The 17,380-nt window shown below is 43.8% G+C and overlaps 1 protein-coding gene across 21 annotated transcripts in view; it reads left to right on the top strand.

The window, feature by feature from the left end:
* TRPM3 (transient receptor potential cation channel subfamily M member 3) overlaps positions 1-17,150 on the top strand; it is a gene marked incomplete at both ends in the record, with an annotated part of 816,961 nt that extends 799,811 nt beyond the window's left edge. For all 21 annotated transcript variants that reach the window (XM_080911710.1, XM_080911707.1, XM_080911721.1 and 18 more), the window contains 4 exons: positions 7,459-7,609; positions 7,725-7,924; positions 11,396-11,528; positions 15,698-17,150. In XM_080911710.1, the coding sequence (XP_080767836.1) occupies positions 7,459-7,609; positions 7,725-7,924; positions 11,396-11,528; positions 15,698-17,150 (1,937 nt within the window). The remainder of the gene's footprint in view (positions 1-7,458; positions 7,610-7,724; positions 7,925-11,395; positions 11,529-15,697) is intronic.
* Between the last annotated feature and the right edge of the window lie 230 nt (positions 17,151-17,380).

The raw sequence follows: 17,380 nt of genomic DNA, 5'->3' as shown, positions 1-17,380 counted from the left end.
ATATCATCACAGACTCCCTCTTCTGTGGCACTACCCATCTAGGGAAAATCAACAGTCTAACTCTCTTTTCTCTTAGATGCAGGACTTGAGACAACTTGCCAATTTCTAATGGCTGCCTCTGTGTCGTGTCATGTTCTCATCATCATGTGTGATGTCAGTACATCTCTAGCAGCTGAGTTTGGGACAGGAAAAAGAAAGAATAAGACAGGAACTAGTTGGTGGTGCCTTTGTACAGAATCCGGTCTGACTTGGCTTACCTTTGTAATTCCTGTCCTTGACTACATGGGACACTGTCACTCCCAGCAAGCCATAGAAAATTCTACACACTTCCACAGAGACAGTCCATCTGGATCTAAGATAATTGAAGACATTTAGATAAGAAAAATTCTAGAAAGAGTTTAGCATACAAAAAGGAGCATCTCTAGTTGTTTTGTACTGAAGGCTATCATGTTACAAGAAAGAACTAAAGGCATTTCTCTGAGAGTTAGCCCTCAGAGTAGGTGCCAGGTGGTATCCATGGTATTCTAGGTCTTTGGGGACAAACAGGTAGAGTAATCCTCATTGTCTTGTCTTTTCAAAGTGGATTTTTAAAACTAAATTTTATTACACTTTTTATTATTCACTTCAGGAAGCATGAGTGTGCTGTGGTGCATGTGTGGAAGTCAGAAGACAACTTGTAGGTTAGTTCTCTTCTCCCACCATATTGGATCCAGGGATCCAGTCATCAGGCTGATGACTTAAATTATCAGGCTTGGCTACAGGTTCCTTTGCTAACTGAGTCATATTGCTAGCCCTCAAGACAGATATTTAGTTGAAAATAATTTCTTCAAAACATGAAATAAAAGTTTAAAAGTCAGACATTTAACTAAGCTCTTTTACCCCATTTCCTGTAGTTTGGGATAAACTTTGTAGGCTTTTTGTTTGTTTTTTGTTTGTTTCTTTCTTTCAGACATTGAGAGGAAGGGATGGGCCTCAAGAAATAGCCTTCTTGGTCTCATCTTTAAGACTAAAGTCAATTATTTCAAACATCAGTCAGTCAGTCTTTAATTTTAAATGTTTCTGACTTTGAAGGAACAATGTTGTATGCATATTAAATAAATAAACATTTTCTTTCCCTGTGTATTCTAGGAAGAGACAACAACTGAAAAACAAGTGTCTTCGGGGATATTAGTCCCTATGCCTTATCTCCCTATTATATGAACTTGCTTTCTTTGGGCTCTGATCTTTAAAGAGTCCCATTTACCTGTTACTTTGAGCAGTTCAGGCCAGTTACTTGTATCAGTAAAGACAAGAAAAGAATTCAGGGATCTTTCAAATTCCCTCATTTGTCTCTAATTGAGATGTTCCTCTCATCTTTGTGAAGTTCCTCTTTGGGGGCACTAAACAAAGAGACTCTGATCCATCTGGCTTGTATGGATGGCTTCACTGTTCTTCCCAAATTCTTCTGAAACACTAACAAAGGTCTTGAAGATTTCTGACCTCTATCATGTCAAATTTTTATCAAGGTCACACCTCAAGCGTAACACCTGGCATTTAAGTATGCAGCCATTGGTCACTAGGGTGAGCACATTGGCAAGGCCATATGAGAAAGAGTGGAGTGTACACAGGTCAGAAGTCAAAGGTACTCATTTCTTCTACATTCATAATTCCATCTCTGGTACCAATTGCAGCATGTTTTGAAAAGAGAATGACAGGCTTTACCTCTTGGTAGCTCTACAACCTTGAGAAAGGCATTCCACCCCTCAACTATAAAGCAAGCATGTTTGTTTTTCTTTCTAGCTTTTGAGCTAGGGTCTCATTACATAGCCAGATCTGACCATGAACTCCCAATCCTTCTGCTCCACTGCCTGAGTGTTGGCATGACAGGTGTGTTTCTTACAAAGCTGGGAGGGAGACCCATGTAAAGTGCCCAGTGGAGGCTGGCACAGAGCATCCCTTCCATAGGTGCTTATTTCAGGTCTACTGTCTGCACTTCTAAGGGTCTCAGACAGAGAAAGAAGTGAGGTTAATATTTTCTGAAGAATTATCTACTTGTAAAGATGCCTGTTTTAACTGGCAGGACAAGTTCATGTCCTCGGGTCCTGTGATGTATGGAAAGAAGTCTGTGTCACAATCAGAAATGTCTATAATAGGAAAGGTTTCTGATTCTGGAACACTGGATTTCTGCAGCTGAGATATAGGTCAAGTGACCACTAAACCTTGTAGGCTTGAGGGGGATTCTTACAAGGGACAGGAAATATCTTTTATCCCTACCCTTGCATTCCCATTTGATAAAGAGCTAAGAATGGCTCCATGCCTTGTAATAATTACAGTGTATTGGCCATACTGTCAAGAGTTTTATCTAAAAAAGAATTCCAAAGTAATATCTTAGCTGAAAGGGAAAGAATATTAAGATTAATTAGCATTGTATGCATGAGTACTGGATGGTAGGAAGGCTCATTTGCAATGGAAGGTTATACAACAGCATAGAGAGTAAGATCTTCTAGTGTTCTGGACAAGGACTTTGGGAGGGCAATCCTATGTTTTTCACTGTTGGTTTTTTGCTACCATGACAGCTTTCTATACTGGCAGGTTATGATGGCACTTGGTGAGGACTAGAAGTAAGTAGGGAAACACTCAGACTGTGACCTGGTAGTAAGCATCAATGTGGCACCTAGAGAGATAGATGCATGCCACTGCATCCTAGTGGCTGGTGTCACCATGCAGAGAGTACCGCCATCCCTGTTTACCACTTGCATGTGCCAGATGGTGCTCAGGAGGCTGTGTTCTTCAGTTTGGTGAACAAGAGAGACAAAATACTGCTCTTAGAGTTTATGTTCTAGGAAGGATGCTGTTAGCTCTTTATTTCAGATTAGGTCCTCCCCATTTCAGTTCTCGGTATTGAACCCAAGATCCTATTCATGTTTGGCAAGTACTCTTAATTACTGGAAAGTTTTTACTGGTTGGGGGAGGAACAGTTAGTTTCAACTACTGGAATGCACTTTTACAAGGTATGGCTGTAGCTTTTTTTAGATCACCCACATAATCTGGCCAGATTGTGACTAGTCCATCAATGTGTTCCAAAGTCTAATTGCACATTTCTACCTATGAACGCATCATTAGGAGAACTGGCTTTTGCAGTTCCTTCCATGTGATGTGTCAGTGTGACCCACATACACAAAGCACAGGTTTCCCTTCAAATTTGGTTGTAACTGTGCAGATGCATCAGTTATAGCCAAATATCCCTTCTGCGCCCATATCTGCCCTGACTGACACTTCTGGAACTCACTTTCCTTGCTCCAAGGCTTGCTCGCTATGTACACAATATGGCCAGTTCTTCGGGCTTGTATCTACCTCCCCCCCTCACAAATTTTTGTAAATAGTCCATATCGCCCATTTCTGAGACGACAGTTGGACAAAAGTTCAGCATCATCAGAGTAGACCATTTTTAGTTTGTTCTCTACTTTGGGGAAGAAACAAAGTAGTTGAATCTCTCTACTTTGGCCCCTAAAACTTAAGACATCAACTCAGAGGGCCAGGCATGCTGGTGAGCACCTTTAATCCCAGCCAATAAGGGAGGCACTGGAAGGTGGATCTCTGTGAGTTTGAGGGCAGCCTGGTCCATAAAGTGAGTCCAGGCTATGGAAGACTTTTTTTTCACAGAGAAACCCTGTCTTAGAAAAAATGACTTTGCCTGAGCTTGGGGTAAGATTCTATGTACCTGGGTACAACTTCCAACTTCCCATGTACTCCAAAGTTCTAAATATGAACACCTTGTTTTACTGAGTGTGGATGTGGATGGGGGTGTAATTATATCACCTGGCAACCCCTCTCTCTATTTCTACCCCCACCAAGGTTTAACAGACAAGCCTCCTCCCATCTCAGCCTCCCTGATATTAGGACTACAGGTATGCACCACCATACCTACCTACAGTCAGGAGTCTTCATTACAAGACAGTGATCCAATTAAAGCTCACTGGAAAAACAGACTTGTATGGTTCATGTAGTTGGAAAGGGACGGTTTCCCGTATGTCTCAGTTGGTCGACATTTTGCTTTAACTGGAGGATGGAGGGAGTAAAGTGAGTTCACAGGAGTATACAGAATGCTCTTCTTTAAGGAAAGGGCAGTGGATAGGGAAGATCTAGACTCTGCAAACATCTACAGGGACTCTATTGACTGCCATTGACAGAGAGGGTAGCATGCCACTTGATATAACACTGGTAGTAGACTAATTCATGTTTGCAAAAGTATTGGGAGAGAAAAGGAATCAAATGCAAATGGAGAAAGGTGAAAAGGGGGGAGATGCAGTGAAAGCAACCAGCCCCCACATCCCTAAACCTCCATCCATGTCATGTGACATCTTGGTGCACATCTCTGGGAACATCCCTAAGCAACTTGCTGGCATCATAGGACCATTGCAATAACTTACCCTCCTTCCTAATAACTGCTGCTTGTCAGATCTGGAAGACACCCTGTTCATCCTCACTAGTGGTAGACATCTGTCTGTTTGAGTTACTGCACTTTCTAGTGCTGACAAATACCCAGAACAAGAGTGTCATTAGAAGCCCTCATGGAGCAATCCTTCGTACTAACTGCTGCCCATAACACTCACAGCGTCTTCGCTGATATTGCCAAATAAAGGCTGCCTCTTAATGATTCACTTTTATTATCATTGTCACTGTCACAAGGAACATCAAGCTCATTTATGCTGCACTTGCCGTGGAATCTAGATCAGCTATTCTCAACCTGTGGGTCGAGACCCCTTTAGGGGTCACCTACCAGATATCTTACCTATCAGAGATTTACAATTCATAACAGTCGCAAAATTACAGGTATTAAGTAGCAATGAAATAATTTCATGGTTAGAGGTCACCACAGCATGAGAAACTGTTTTAAAGGGTCTCAGCAATAAGATAGTTGAGAACCACTGATCTAGATGATGTTCCTCAGACTGGCCTGATACCTCTACTGCCTGACTGAACCAAGCTAACAGCAATAGCACAGTTGCTCAAGAAGGAATCTTTTGTTTACTCAATCAATAAATGCTGACTGTTTCCAGGTGTGTGCAAATATGCTATGTGTATGTGTTGAGCCAAGAGGAGGATAACCGTGAAGAATGATGTTTCATTGGGAATCTCGTGTATGTTACAAACCAGTAACTGGGCAATGGCAGAAAGTAAGCTTCTTTGCATGCATGAAAGAGAAGAGATACACGCAAGGTGAAGCTTGAGAGTGGGACTAAGTTGTCCACACAGGCCTAATGGAAGCAGTAGACACAATGTGGCTCAGAATCGGGAAGCAAAAGATAGACTGGGCTTCTAAGAACAAGAAAGTTGGTCCATGTTGTGCCCATAAGGAAAAGTGAGAAGAGGCAGCCCTGGAGAGCCACCTATAGGGTCTGGACATCATCTGTCAGTGAATTTCTTTCCAAGACCATCTTATGAGGCTGCCTTGAGTGGTCAGAACTACCCTGTTATGTCAGTAGCAAGATACACCCCATTCCCACATCCAATTATCTGCCAATATAGAGACAAAGGAAGTACTTTTGGACATCTTATCCTGGCCATAAAATCAGTGACTTGCTGGCCCACTGCTAAAAAAAAAAAAAAAAAAAAAAAAAAAAAAAAAAAAAAAAAAAAAACCCTTGCTGGCTGCAAAGATGTGTTTTATATTAAAAAAAAAAAATCATGTGGCTTTTGCAACTTAATTGAAAGCTCAGTTACTCAACCACTGAGGCAAGTGACAAGGAAGGTTAAGATGAAATGCCAGACCTACAATGTCATGGAGCTTCTGGTTTAATTGTCTGGGTGAGAGCCGGACAGCCGGACGTTAGTATTTTAGGCTGCTGAGTGAGCCCTGGGTAGTCAAGGCTGAGAACCTCTGCAGTGTACTGTCCAAGGCAGAAGGAGTTATAGAGAACAGTAGGTCTCCTTGCTGTCCTGCTTAAACCTTGTAGATCCTGGGGTCCATGCAAACCCTCCTGCCAGATCCTCAGCAGCACCTTCTGGGAAGTGATGAGACCACTTGCGATGTTCTTATCATTGCTAAAACACAGATATAAACTTGCCCTGTTCCAAGGCCAACGTGCAGCAGCTGAAAGGGAATGGCTATCTCACCTACCCCTAGTACCTACCTGCAAGCATCATCTATCTCTGTAACGGTTTGAAGGAGACTGGTCCCTGTAGCCTCATATATTTGAATGTTTAGTTCCCAGTTGGTGGAACTGTTTAGAAAAGATTAGGAATCATGGCCTTCTTGGAGTAGTAAGAAGAGGTGTGTCACTGGGTGGTTGGCTTTGAGGTTTCAAAAGTCTACACCAGGCCCAGTCTCACTCCTCTCCCTGTCTGCTGCCTATGAATCAGATGTAAGCTCTCCGCTACTGCTCCAGCACCATGCCTGCCTGCCTGCCTGCCTATAGCTATGCTCCCCATGGTGACAGTCATGAACCAACCCTCTGAAACTATAAGCAAGCCCTGAATTAAATGTTTTTTTTTAATGTTACATTGACCACTGTGTCTCCTCATAGCAATAGAAAAGTAACAAAGACAAGCTTTGTGAACCACAGTGTGCAGGGCTCTAAAGCATTATTCTATTCGGGACTTCACCTGCTCCCTTCCACTTACCTGGAAACTCCGAGCTGGCCTCATTAGCATATTACTTCTGCTCACCCAATCCCACACAGCACATTCCTTCTCGCTCCCACCTCCACATCTCCCTGAACACCCCTGCCTTTGCCATTTAGTCCCTGGAGTTAGGTTTTACGTCGTGTTCCTCAAATGCACATATTTGGAATTAAAATGTGGTTGGCTTGTTTTTTTATAGACAAGTAGACTCTGTGGTCCATCCCTGTTACACTATTCCCCATTATCCTCCTCATCCATCAGGGACACCAAGTGACAAGCTCTCTGGGTGCTTCTCTGGGTGCTTCTCAGGGTGCTGCGCAGCACTGTTCCTTCTGTACTGAGACAGCAAATCATTGGCCGAGGCCATGGATTGTTTCTCGCAGCAATTGATAGTTGCCCTGGAGTTAATTTTCAATCAATAGCCTGCCATGCTTGGCTCCAATCTGTCGGCTGGAGGCCTCCACAGCACATTTTGAAAGTAACTTGCCAGGAGGTAGGACTTTGGCTCTGGCTCCTCCAAAAGCCTTCACCAAACATTTTAGGGACACCAAATGCCCTCTCACCACTACCAGGGGTTGAAGGACTGAAGGACCAGGCAGGTGGCTATAGAGACAACTTACAGTCTGATGACAGATTGGGGACACAAGTAGAACTACCTCTCCTCAATGGTGGTGGCCCTTTGAATATTCATGAAGATCTCATTTTCCTATTTTGGCTCTTTTTTTTTAAACATTTTGCTGTTTCAGGTGGCTGTATTTTTCTTCCATTTAAACCCCTTATTTAAATGTCTCTTTCTTTGTTAATATAAATCAAATAGCCACGGCTCCTTATTTCTTACTGTGTCACTTCCTCTAGCTCCCTGTGGACAGAATGAGACCCGAGAGGATGGCAAGACAATCCAGCTGCCCCCATGCAAGACAGGAGCATGGATTGTACCAGCCATCATGGCCTGCTACCTCTTGGTGGCGAACATCCTTCTGGTCAACCTCCTTATCGCTGTCTTCAAGTGAGTGGCTACTTCTTCAGGCATATACGAGGGGATAAATGGGCCGCAGGCGGAGAGAGCCGATACTTCAAAAAAGTAATTCTTGTTTGTCATGTGACTTTCTTGTCTGTTTCAGCAATACATTTTTTGAAGTCAAGTCGATATCCAACCAAGTATGGAAATTTCAGAGGTACCAGCTCATCATGACTTTCCACGAGAGGCCGGTTTTGCCCCCACCGCTCATCATCTTCAGTCACATGACTATGATATTCCAGCACGTATGCTGCCGGTGGAGGAAGCATGAGAGTGACCCGGATGAAAGGGACTACGGCCTGAGTGAGCTACAAGCCGGCACCTGCAGCCGGAAGTTCCCAGCCATTCCCATAGGCAGTGGGGCAGGATCTACACCCTCCTTGGTTCCCCTGCCTCAGGCATATTCAGGGGGATGGGACAGGATAGAAGAAGGACAGTATAAAATGAGCTAAAACCAGATTTTCTGGCCGCATCTAATAAGAGAAAAAGCATTCTCCGAGAGTGCTGGTGTTCCATCTTCACACACACACAAACACACACACACACACACACACACACACACACACACACACACACACTTCTTCCAAGGATCCCCTTGTAAATCAGCTGCGTCAGTATGTACCAAGTGCTAAATTAGATATAATTCTTTTAAGCAGTGTGTCCTGAGTTTTATTCTTTTGTGCTCGTTTCTAGGACTATCACTATTTCAGATCTTAAATGTTTTCTAAGCCTGCAGCATTTTACATATATATATATATATATATATATATATATATATATATATATATATATATATATATATATATATATATATATATTGAGCCTTGCTTTCAGAGCACAGAACAATGGCCTCTCTACCACCCACCACTCACCTTCTATCCCAGTATTTCTGAAGGGAAGTTTGGCTGGCACTGGGCTGGAACAGTTTCTCACTGTGTAAGAATGTGTGACTCATAGCAGGAGACTTAACATATAAGTACCAGTGGCTCCTGCAGGCTCCTAAATGCCCCCTAGGCAAAACTCTCTAAAGTTGCTGGAAGTGCAATGACTTATAGACAAGCTACTGTACCTTTTCCAAATGTATCAAGTCTACATCTACACTAAATCCACAAACTAGAGCCTCTGGGATGGTGGTCCGAGAATCAACCTATGGTCCATGGGACACCAATACACCCATAGTTTAAAACCAAAGTTACTTGGTTACCTGCTTCTCTAAAGCCGAAGCTTCCTGACTAGCAATGCCCAACCTCTTTCTAGACATTCAAATCAGACAGTTGGAAAAACCTAGAAATTCTACTGTCATTCCATTCTGAAACACAACTTTAGGCAAACAGGGGTGCCCTGATATTTTGTCCTCAAATCATGTCAGCATGGTCAAGTCCTGGACAAAGAATACTGCTTTGATTGCTGTCCTATAAAATATTGCACTGGGGGGGGGGTCAACTTGGAGTTCCAAGTCAGTTTCAATAAAGCATGAGCATTTGTGGTAGAAAATCTGGCTTAGCTACAGAGCACAAGAAGACTGGAAATGCAGTGCAGGACTGTGAGGTTAATTTTTATCATCATTGTAACCAAATGCCTAATTTTTAAAAAAAAGGAGAGATACTTTTCATAGTTCATAGTTGACAAAGACACAGTTTGTTATGGCAAGGAATGCTTTGGAAATGATGGGTCTCCATAGCAGTCGGGGCATAAGGGACAGGCAGTTCCCCCTACCTTGAGAGATTAGAAAGCAGAAAAAACTAAATCAGCAACCAGGCCAGTCTATGAAAATTACAGACTCAACACAGTGACCCAGACAGACCTCACATATCCTAATACAGTTTGTGAAGAGTGAAGAGCCAAGGGGACAGCCCTGCGTGTATCCACCTATGAAGAGCAGAAAGAAAAACCCTGCTTATATCCTATCTACCCATCAGGGAAGAATGAAGGTCTCCCCTTCAGTTTGTAGCTGTCATTAAAAGATCCCAGAGCATTTCCACATTCTTGTTGAGCCTCAGAAAGAGTAAAGTTACAGATACATGGTAAAATCTGATGTGGAAATGGGTTTTTTTTTTTTCAAAGAATATTCTTTTAAAAATAACAGCATAGGGCTCGGGGATTGGCTCAGTCTATAAAGTGATTTTTATAAAAGCTTGAGGCCCTGATTCTTGATGCAGGGTATTCACATAAATGCTAAGCACAGAGACTGCAACAGTGTTTAGCACACACACACTCAAGTGCTCACACATATACACACATGTATGCACATGCTCAGGGTCATACACAAATATCAAAGAAGTCTAATGAGGTACTTAAGTATTGGAACTACTCCTTTGGATCTTAGAATAATCCCTAGCAGAGGGTAGCATGAATCTTTGGTGTTGGGGAGGGGGTCTATACATGGTCTCTCTCCTTCTTGATCCTAAAATTCAAGGTTCATGACCAGATCTCAGGAGTCCCTCCCTGGCAGAGCTGTCTCTCCCCTCAGGAACCTGCCATGTGTGAGAAGTGTAGTCTGACTGTTCTGGTCTGGTGTTTCCTGTATTCTCCGTGGCTTTTACAGTCATGTTGCCCCTAGCAAGTTCTAGTTGATGTTTCTAGGCAAGCAAGAGTGATTAAAAAAAAAAAAAAAAAAAAAGCCCCAAAGAGTTGAGACTCAGCTCTCCTAATGCTTGAGCCAATCCCATGTGGTATCTCAAGGCCCTAGGATGAGGAAGACTTTCCAGACTGATTTGGGAAATTTCCAAAACAACTCTCTCTTTCTGGAACCATGTTCTATAAACCATTCAAAGGCTCACAGTTCAACCAGACTTCTGTGGCTGTAGCATTGATGGGGACATTTACCTTTTGTTAGCTGAAAACCAGAATAGCAATAGCACAGATAAAGGAAGTTTCTTCTTCTTACATAACAGAAAGTCTAGTTATCCAGTCCCGGCTCAGTGAGGTCAAAGTCCCAGACTCCTTCTAGTTTTTGGCTCAGCTCTTCCTTTTGTGTCATTTAGTTTTCAAAGTCACAGGACAGTCCCTGAGTTTTTGTCATCAAATGTTCAAGTTAGGAAAAAGAAAGGAAGCTGGAAAAGTAGAGAAAGAGCCTCACTATCTATCTATCTATCTATCTATCTATCTATCTATCTATCTATCTATCTATCCATCTATTATCTGTCTGTCTATCTCTCTATCTGTCTATCTCTTTCTCTATCTCTTTCTCTCTTCACTCAGAGGAGCACAAATCTCCTTCCTACATGCCCCCCCCTCCCTGCAGTACGCTTTTTTTTTCTTGGTCAAAACTGGGTCTTGTGGTTGCTAATAATTTCAAGGATGACTAGAAATATGTTTCTGTGGCTCTCTTGCCTCTGAATAGAAAAAGGAAAGAAAGAAAAAAGACGGGGAGAAGATGGGATTGAGCAAAGAGTATCAATCAATAACATCGGCACGCCACACTACACAGCCCAGGAAATTTGGAGTCTCCAAAAACCATCCATGCTTTCAGTTGCTTTCTTTCCCTTCCTTCCTTTATGTTCTCAGTCCTGCTGCTTCCTTAATTAAGCCCAGCTCCTGTGGTAGCCAGGTATACCCAGGTGGGCTCCACAGCCCGCACGACTTTGCAGCTCAGGAAGGAGCTGGTGATTCGAGTGGCCTAATTAGATTTGGACTCTGTCTGGAACTCACAATAGAATCTAGGAGACTTTCCCCAGCCTGGATTTTTTTTAAAACTGTCATTAGGCCCCAGACCAGATGCTGCTGCGGTCCCTGCTCTGTCTCACGGCTCTTTTCTCCCCCCTCCCCCCACAGAACTCTTCATAACTGATGATGAGCTCAAGAAAGTACATGATTTTGAAGAGCAGTGCATAGAGGAGTATTTCAGAGAGAAGGATGATCGCTTCAATTCATCCAACGATGAGAGGATACGGGTTACATCAGAAAGGTGTGTTCCTTCATACAGATGCGTCCCTGCCACCACCCATGTTACCAGTTGAGTTATTCTCACATCTGCAAAACATAGGCCGCTTACGCTTATCTTTACTGCCCAAGAAAACTCGGGGCTTCTGAAAGAATAGCGCATTTCCTGTTCAGTCAGTTGATCAAATTTCCAGATCTAGAGACTTTGGGCTTTTCCAGGAAATAGTGAGAGCTCTGAGCTGGACAGGAGAATTAGTAAGTTTATGACAGACCTGGCTTGAACCAGAAACCGGAAACTTTTGTCCTAGACATAAAGCAAGGGAGACCCAGACCCAATTTAGGCTCTTAAACAAGCTCATGTTTCATACTGTGACCATTAAGTATTCTTATCCAGAGGAGAAGAGCCCCCTGTTTGGCTTATGTGAGTGTCTGATTTCTTCTAGATAAACCAAAAACAGGTTCTGTCAATCAGCAAGAATAATAGTTAGTATTTTTCCAAGAATTTTTTGGTGTTTTTTTTTCTATAGAACATGATTAAGAACAAAAATGTTAATACAAAATGTTCCATGCAGATTATTTTGTCACTTATCAAATGGCTTTGAGAAACGAGAGACCTATAAGAAAAATCTTCTACACAAACATTAGTACCAGGGCTCTGGTGGCAGTACCCACATCAGAAGACAGGCATAGCCTCATGTGCACCAGTAACCAACCGTGGTGCTGTCAGGGGTAGAGAGAGTAGAATCACTGGGCTTGCTTAACTTAAAAAATGCAAGCCCCAGGTTCACAGAAAGACCCTCCCTCAAAAAAATAAGATGCAGCACACACACACACACACACACATACACACACACACACACACAGGTGCCTAGCCTGACACAGATAGATATCTAATAGCTCTAGGTCTAAGCAAATGTTTCTATGGTTTCTTGTGTCTCTTTCACTACTATACACCAAGAAAACCATCTTCCAAAGGTGCTATATTCATAACCCAGCATTTGGAACTAGCATTCAAAAGAACACTCAGAGTGTCACAAAGAACGGGTGTGACTATGCTTTAACTGTCTACTCTATAAAGACAGAAAGAGCAAATTGTGAATAGTGTGGAAGACATAATCGATTGATGACTGCAGTCAGTGTGACGGAGCTGCAGAGATTTGAGAAACACTTCTAATGTTCATGAAATGACACTCTGTGTGCCCACATCAAAGATTCTTTATTAACACAAGTTGTAATGTTTTTTGTCTCTTGCTCTTTTCTAGAGAATGCAGATTATATACATAGGTATAATCACATATGCCAATGAGTGGTTCTTTCCATAGGTACCAAGCCAATATTAATAAGTTTTAAGGCTGTGCACAGATTTTATACACATCTGCCACTACAAAATAGAGAGATTTATGATATGCTGTAAAGTAGTTCTCTGGCAAACAGAGGAAGGAGCTGAAACTCTGAAGCTCTCTCTACTTCTGAGGCCTTGGAATGCTGTTTATGAATGGACATACAGCCATGTGCTTCCAGAAAATTCTGCCATGTGGGAATATTACCATAGCTGAGACACATTTCCTTAGCATATGTCTTCTGGCCTTCGAAATGCTTTTTGAATTCAGAAAAGCCACAGGCCTAGGAGGCAAGAAAGGCAAGAAGGGAGGGGTATATTAAGATTCCAAGAAAGCTTTGCCTCTCTAAAGAACTGGGGTGATGGAGGCAATATGTCAGCACATGTCAATATACTGTGACCAAGTCAACAACTCCTTCTGAAAACCCCAGGAAGGAACCAGAGTCTCTCACTCTATGTCAGCAAACTCTGCAAGACAAGTCCCTCCTCTTACCTGCCAGGGTGGTTCCTCACAGTATGAGTGAAGTGAGAATGTGCCAGGAACATGGAACAGAGCAGAAGCTTGACCTCTTGATACCTAGGCAATAGGAAGACTGAGCCTAAAGACCCGGCATGGCCTCCTGAGCAAGCCCAGGACTTCAATCCCAGACCTTGTTCTTCTTCTACGGCTTCTGCTCATTTTGGAGTTTTGCTGTGATTATTGTTGGTCCTTTTCATTTCTAAGAACACCAAAAACTAATACCTTGCAACAAGGAAACAGTATGCAGCACAACAGAAATGCCTCAGGATGCATTGGTAACCCAGCAAGAGACCAAAGCGTCTGTCCTGGCTGCCTGGGTATCCTCCAGGATACCCTTTCTGAATGGAGTGGCAAGTGATATCACATGTCTTATTTATAGCCTCTTAACAGAGACAGAGAGAACTAGGAACAGAGATCTGCATGAGAGTGTGTCTGTGCGTAGAGGCATTAGCAGAGATGTGTGTGGCTGCATTTCCCTGTCTATTGTAAACAGTCCGTGTACCAGAAAGAATTTTCCATAATCCCAGCTTCCTTTAGATTGCAGAGATTTGAAATCAGGAAGCACAAAGAGCTTGTTCTCTTCTCATGGGCATGTGACTCCTCCCATCTCTCCTGTGCCCTACGGTCAGCATCTTCGGAGTTAATCTGAAATGAACCTCTCTCCATCTGACGATGTGAGGGACGGAAAGCTGGAGACAGTTTCTTTCCATATAACACCATGATTTCAACAATGGCCTTCTTTCTCTTCCTAACTTAGTCACTGTATGTGCCTAACTCCTTGGGGGTCCCTGTTCATTTATAAATGCTTATTGCTTGTGTCTGCATTCTGTTGCTTACGCTATTCAACCATAGTCAGCACTGAATGGCTGAAATCATGATTAAAAATAAATTCTTGGTGGGCTCTGTGTATTCATTCATATGTGGAGGTCAGAAGACAATTTGCAGGAGTGGATTCTCTCTTCTACCATGTACATTTCAAGGATCAAACTCAGATCATCAGACTTGGTGGCAAGTGCTTTTGCCTGCCAAGCCATCTCACTGGTTCCAAATTTGTCAAGAAAAAAAAAAAGTTTAAAGGAAGATGTCTAGTTACAGAATGAAAGTAAAGTAAATTTGACCCTAGCGTCTACATTAAGACTCTTACAGTTAGGTCCGGGCCCTCATCATTAATTAGGCTGTTGAGGAGTTAGATGGTTAATCACACTCAGAGTGAAGGATGAAAATGGATTAACACTGGCCCGTACTTTTTACAAAACTTAACATAGCAACCACCTAGGAGTGCAGAGAAATCATGAAAATTGGTAAAAATCGTTCTTGAGCTGGGTATGCTGTTGTCTGCCTTTAATCCCAGTGCTCAGGAGGTAGAGGCAGGCAGAGATCAAGGTCAGCCTGGTCTATAAAGCAAGTTCCTGAACAGCCAGGTATGTACACAGACCCTGCATATTTTTTTCAGCCCCTTTGCAGCTGGCTTCCAGCTCTCATTTTATTTTTTAAGTCTGTGCTGTTTTGTTCGTAGGGCTCCCATCAGACTTTCCTAATGTAGCTAAAGAGCTCCTCCCTCCTGCTTCCCAGCTTCCTTCCGTTCTTGTTGGATTTCCGGTCTGTGTCCACCTGATGATCTCCCTTGTTAGGCCTCAACTCTTCTGACGCTCTTCTGAGTCCTCTCTTTCTCTCTCTCACTTCTTTTCTCTGTGATGTGGAGCCCTAAGCCTGAAGAATGGTAGATAGAGGCCCCGCCACCCAGGCTATGGCACACAGACATTTCTCAGCCCTTGGACCAGTGATCACATGTAATCGGGCCAAATTGGCATCATTATCCCCTTCAGATATCAGTCCTGTACCCTCTGGGCTCCACAAAGAACGGCAGAAGAATAGCTATTCTGTGGCTTATTACTCCTCTGGTGCTTAAATGCTACTAGGAAGCATCACCTGGGGTGGGGGCTCCGAACTAAAAGCGAAAATCCTCTGAATTACAGCAGACAAGGTAGAGCTTCTCTGGCATCCCAGCCATTCAGGTGGCTGAGGTAGGAGTGGCACTGGGTGATCAAGTGCAGCCTGTACAACAGCGTGACTACTTTTAAGAATTACTAAAACTACAGAAAACCCATGGATTAGGTCATTTCCAATGTGCCTTCAACACAAAAGTATTCAGATCCTGTGATCCTTAGTAGCAGCAGGAACGTCACTCTTTCCCCTTCAGCCTCTCCCTTTCCCCATAGCCCTCCTGATTCTGTCTTAGAGTACAGCACAGCTTTGACATCTTCTAGTCTGATCCTCCAACTCCCCCAGCAGAGGAACTGACCCAAGTGACTCTGACTCTTTGCTTCTCATACAGGGTGGAGAACATGTCCATGAGGCTGGAAGAAGTTAATGAGAGAGAACATTCCATGAAGGCTTCACTCCAGACTGTGGACATCCGGCTAGCACAGCTGGAGGATCTCATCGGGCGCATGGCCACAGCCCTGGAGCGCCTGACCGGTCTGGAGCGGGCAGAGTCTAACAAAATCCGCTCAAGGACCTCCTCAGACTGCACAGACGCAGCCTACATTGTCCGCCAGAGCAGCTTCAACAGCCAGGAAGGGAACACCTTCAAACTTCAAGAGAGTATAGACCCTGCAGGTGAGGAGACCATGTCCCCAACTTCTCCAACCTTAATGCCCCGTATGCGAAGCCATTCTTTCTATTCAGTCAATGTGAAAGACAAAGGTGGTATAGAAAAGTTGGAAAGCATTTTCAAAGAAAGGTCCCTGAGCTTACACCGGGCTACTAGCTCCCACTCAGTAGCAAAAGAACCCAAAGCTCCTGCAGCCCCTGCCAACACCTTGGCCATTGTTCCTGATTCCAGAAGACCATCATCATGCATAGACATCTATGTCTCTGCCATGGATGAGCTCCACTGTGACATAGACCCTCTGGATAATTCCATGAACATCCTTGGGCTGGGCGAGCCAAGCTTTTCAGCTCTAGCGCCTTCCACGGCCCCCTCGAGTACTGCCTATGCAACACTTGCACCTACAGACCGACCTCCAAGCAGGAGCATTGATTTTGAAGACCTTACTTCTATGGACACTAGATCTTTTTCTTCAGACTATACCCACCTCCCAGAATGCCAAAACCCCTGGGACACAGACCCTCCAATGTACCATACCATCGAGCGTTCCAAGAGTAGCCGCTACCTAGCCACCGCACCCTTTCTACTGGAAGAGGCCCCCATTATAAAATCCCATAGCTTTATGTTTTCTCCTTCAAGGAGCTACTACGCCAACTTTGGGGTGCCCATGAAAACAGCAGAATACACAAGTATTACAGACTGTATTGACACAAGGTGTGTCAGTGCCCCCCAAGCAGTAGCTGACAGAGCCGCTTTCCCCGGAGGTCTCAGAGACAAGGTGGAAGACTTATCTTGTTGCCACCCTGAGCGAGAAGCAGAGCTGAGCCATCCTAGCTCTGACAGTGAGGAAAACGAGGCCAGAGGCCGGAGAGCTGCCAATCCGATATCCTCTCAGGAGACTGAAAATGCAGACAGAACCCTATCCAACAACATCACAGTTCCCAAGATAGAGCGCGCCAACAGCTACTCGGCAGAGGAGCCAAGTGTGCCATATGCACATACCAGAAAGAGCTTCTCCATCAGTGACAAGCTTGACAGACAGAGGAACACGGCAAGCCTCCGAAATCCCTTCCAGAGAAGTAAGTCCTCCAAGCCGGAGGGTCGAGGGGATAGCCTATCCATGAGAAGACTGTCTAGAACATCGGCTTTTCATAGCTTTGAAAGCAAGCACAACTAACCCATCTTAACATGTGTTGCAGGAGGCTCAAGAATCCAGTACTAAAATTCTCCCCAATGCCCACCACGTTCCCCCTTCCTTGAGTTAGACCTGCTTTTTCTTAGCTGAGCAAAACAATGGGAGACATTAACTCAAAGGTAACCTCTGGGCCACAGGTCAAGCAAGCATTCCATCTGGCCCAGTGCAAAACACAGGGGTTAAGGCATGTTACTTTCTGTTGGGCAGGGAGG

The sequence above is a fragment of the Micromys minutus genome (assembly GCF_963924665.1).
Source record: "Micromys minutus genome assembly, chromosome: 2".
Lineage (NCBI taxonomy): Eukaryota > Metazoa > Chordata > Mammalia > Rodentia > Muridae > Micromys > Micromys minutus.
The sequence above is the reverse complement of the archived record's forward strand: the minus strand, read 5'-3'. Positions and strand labels throughout refer to the sequence as shown.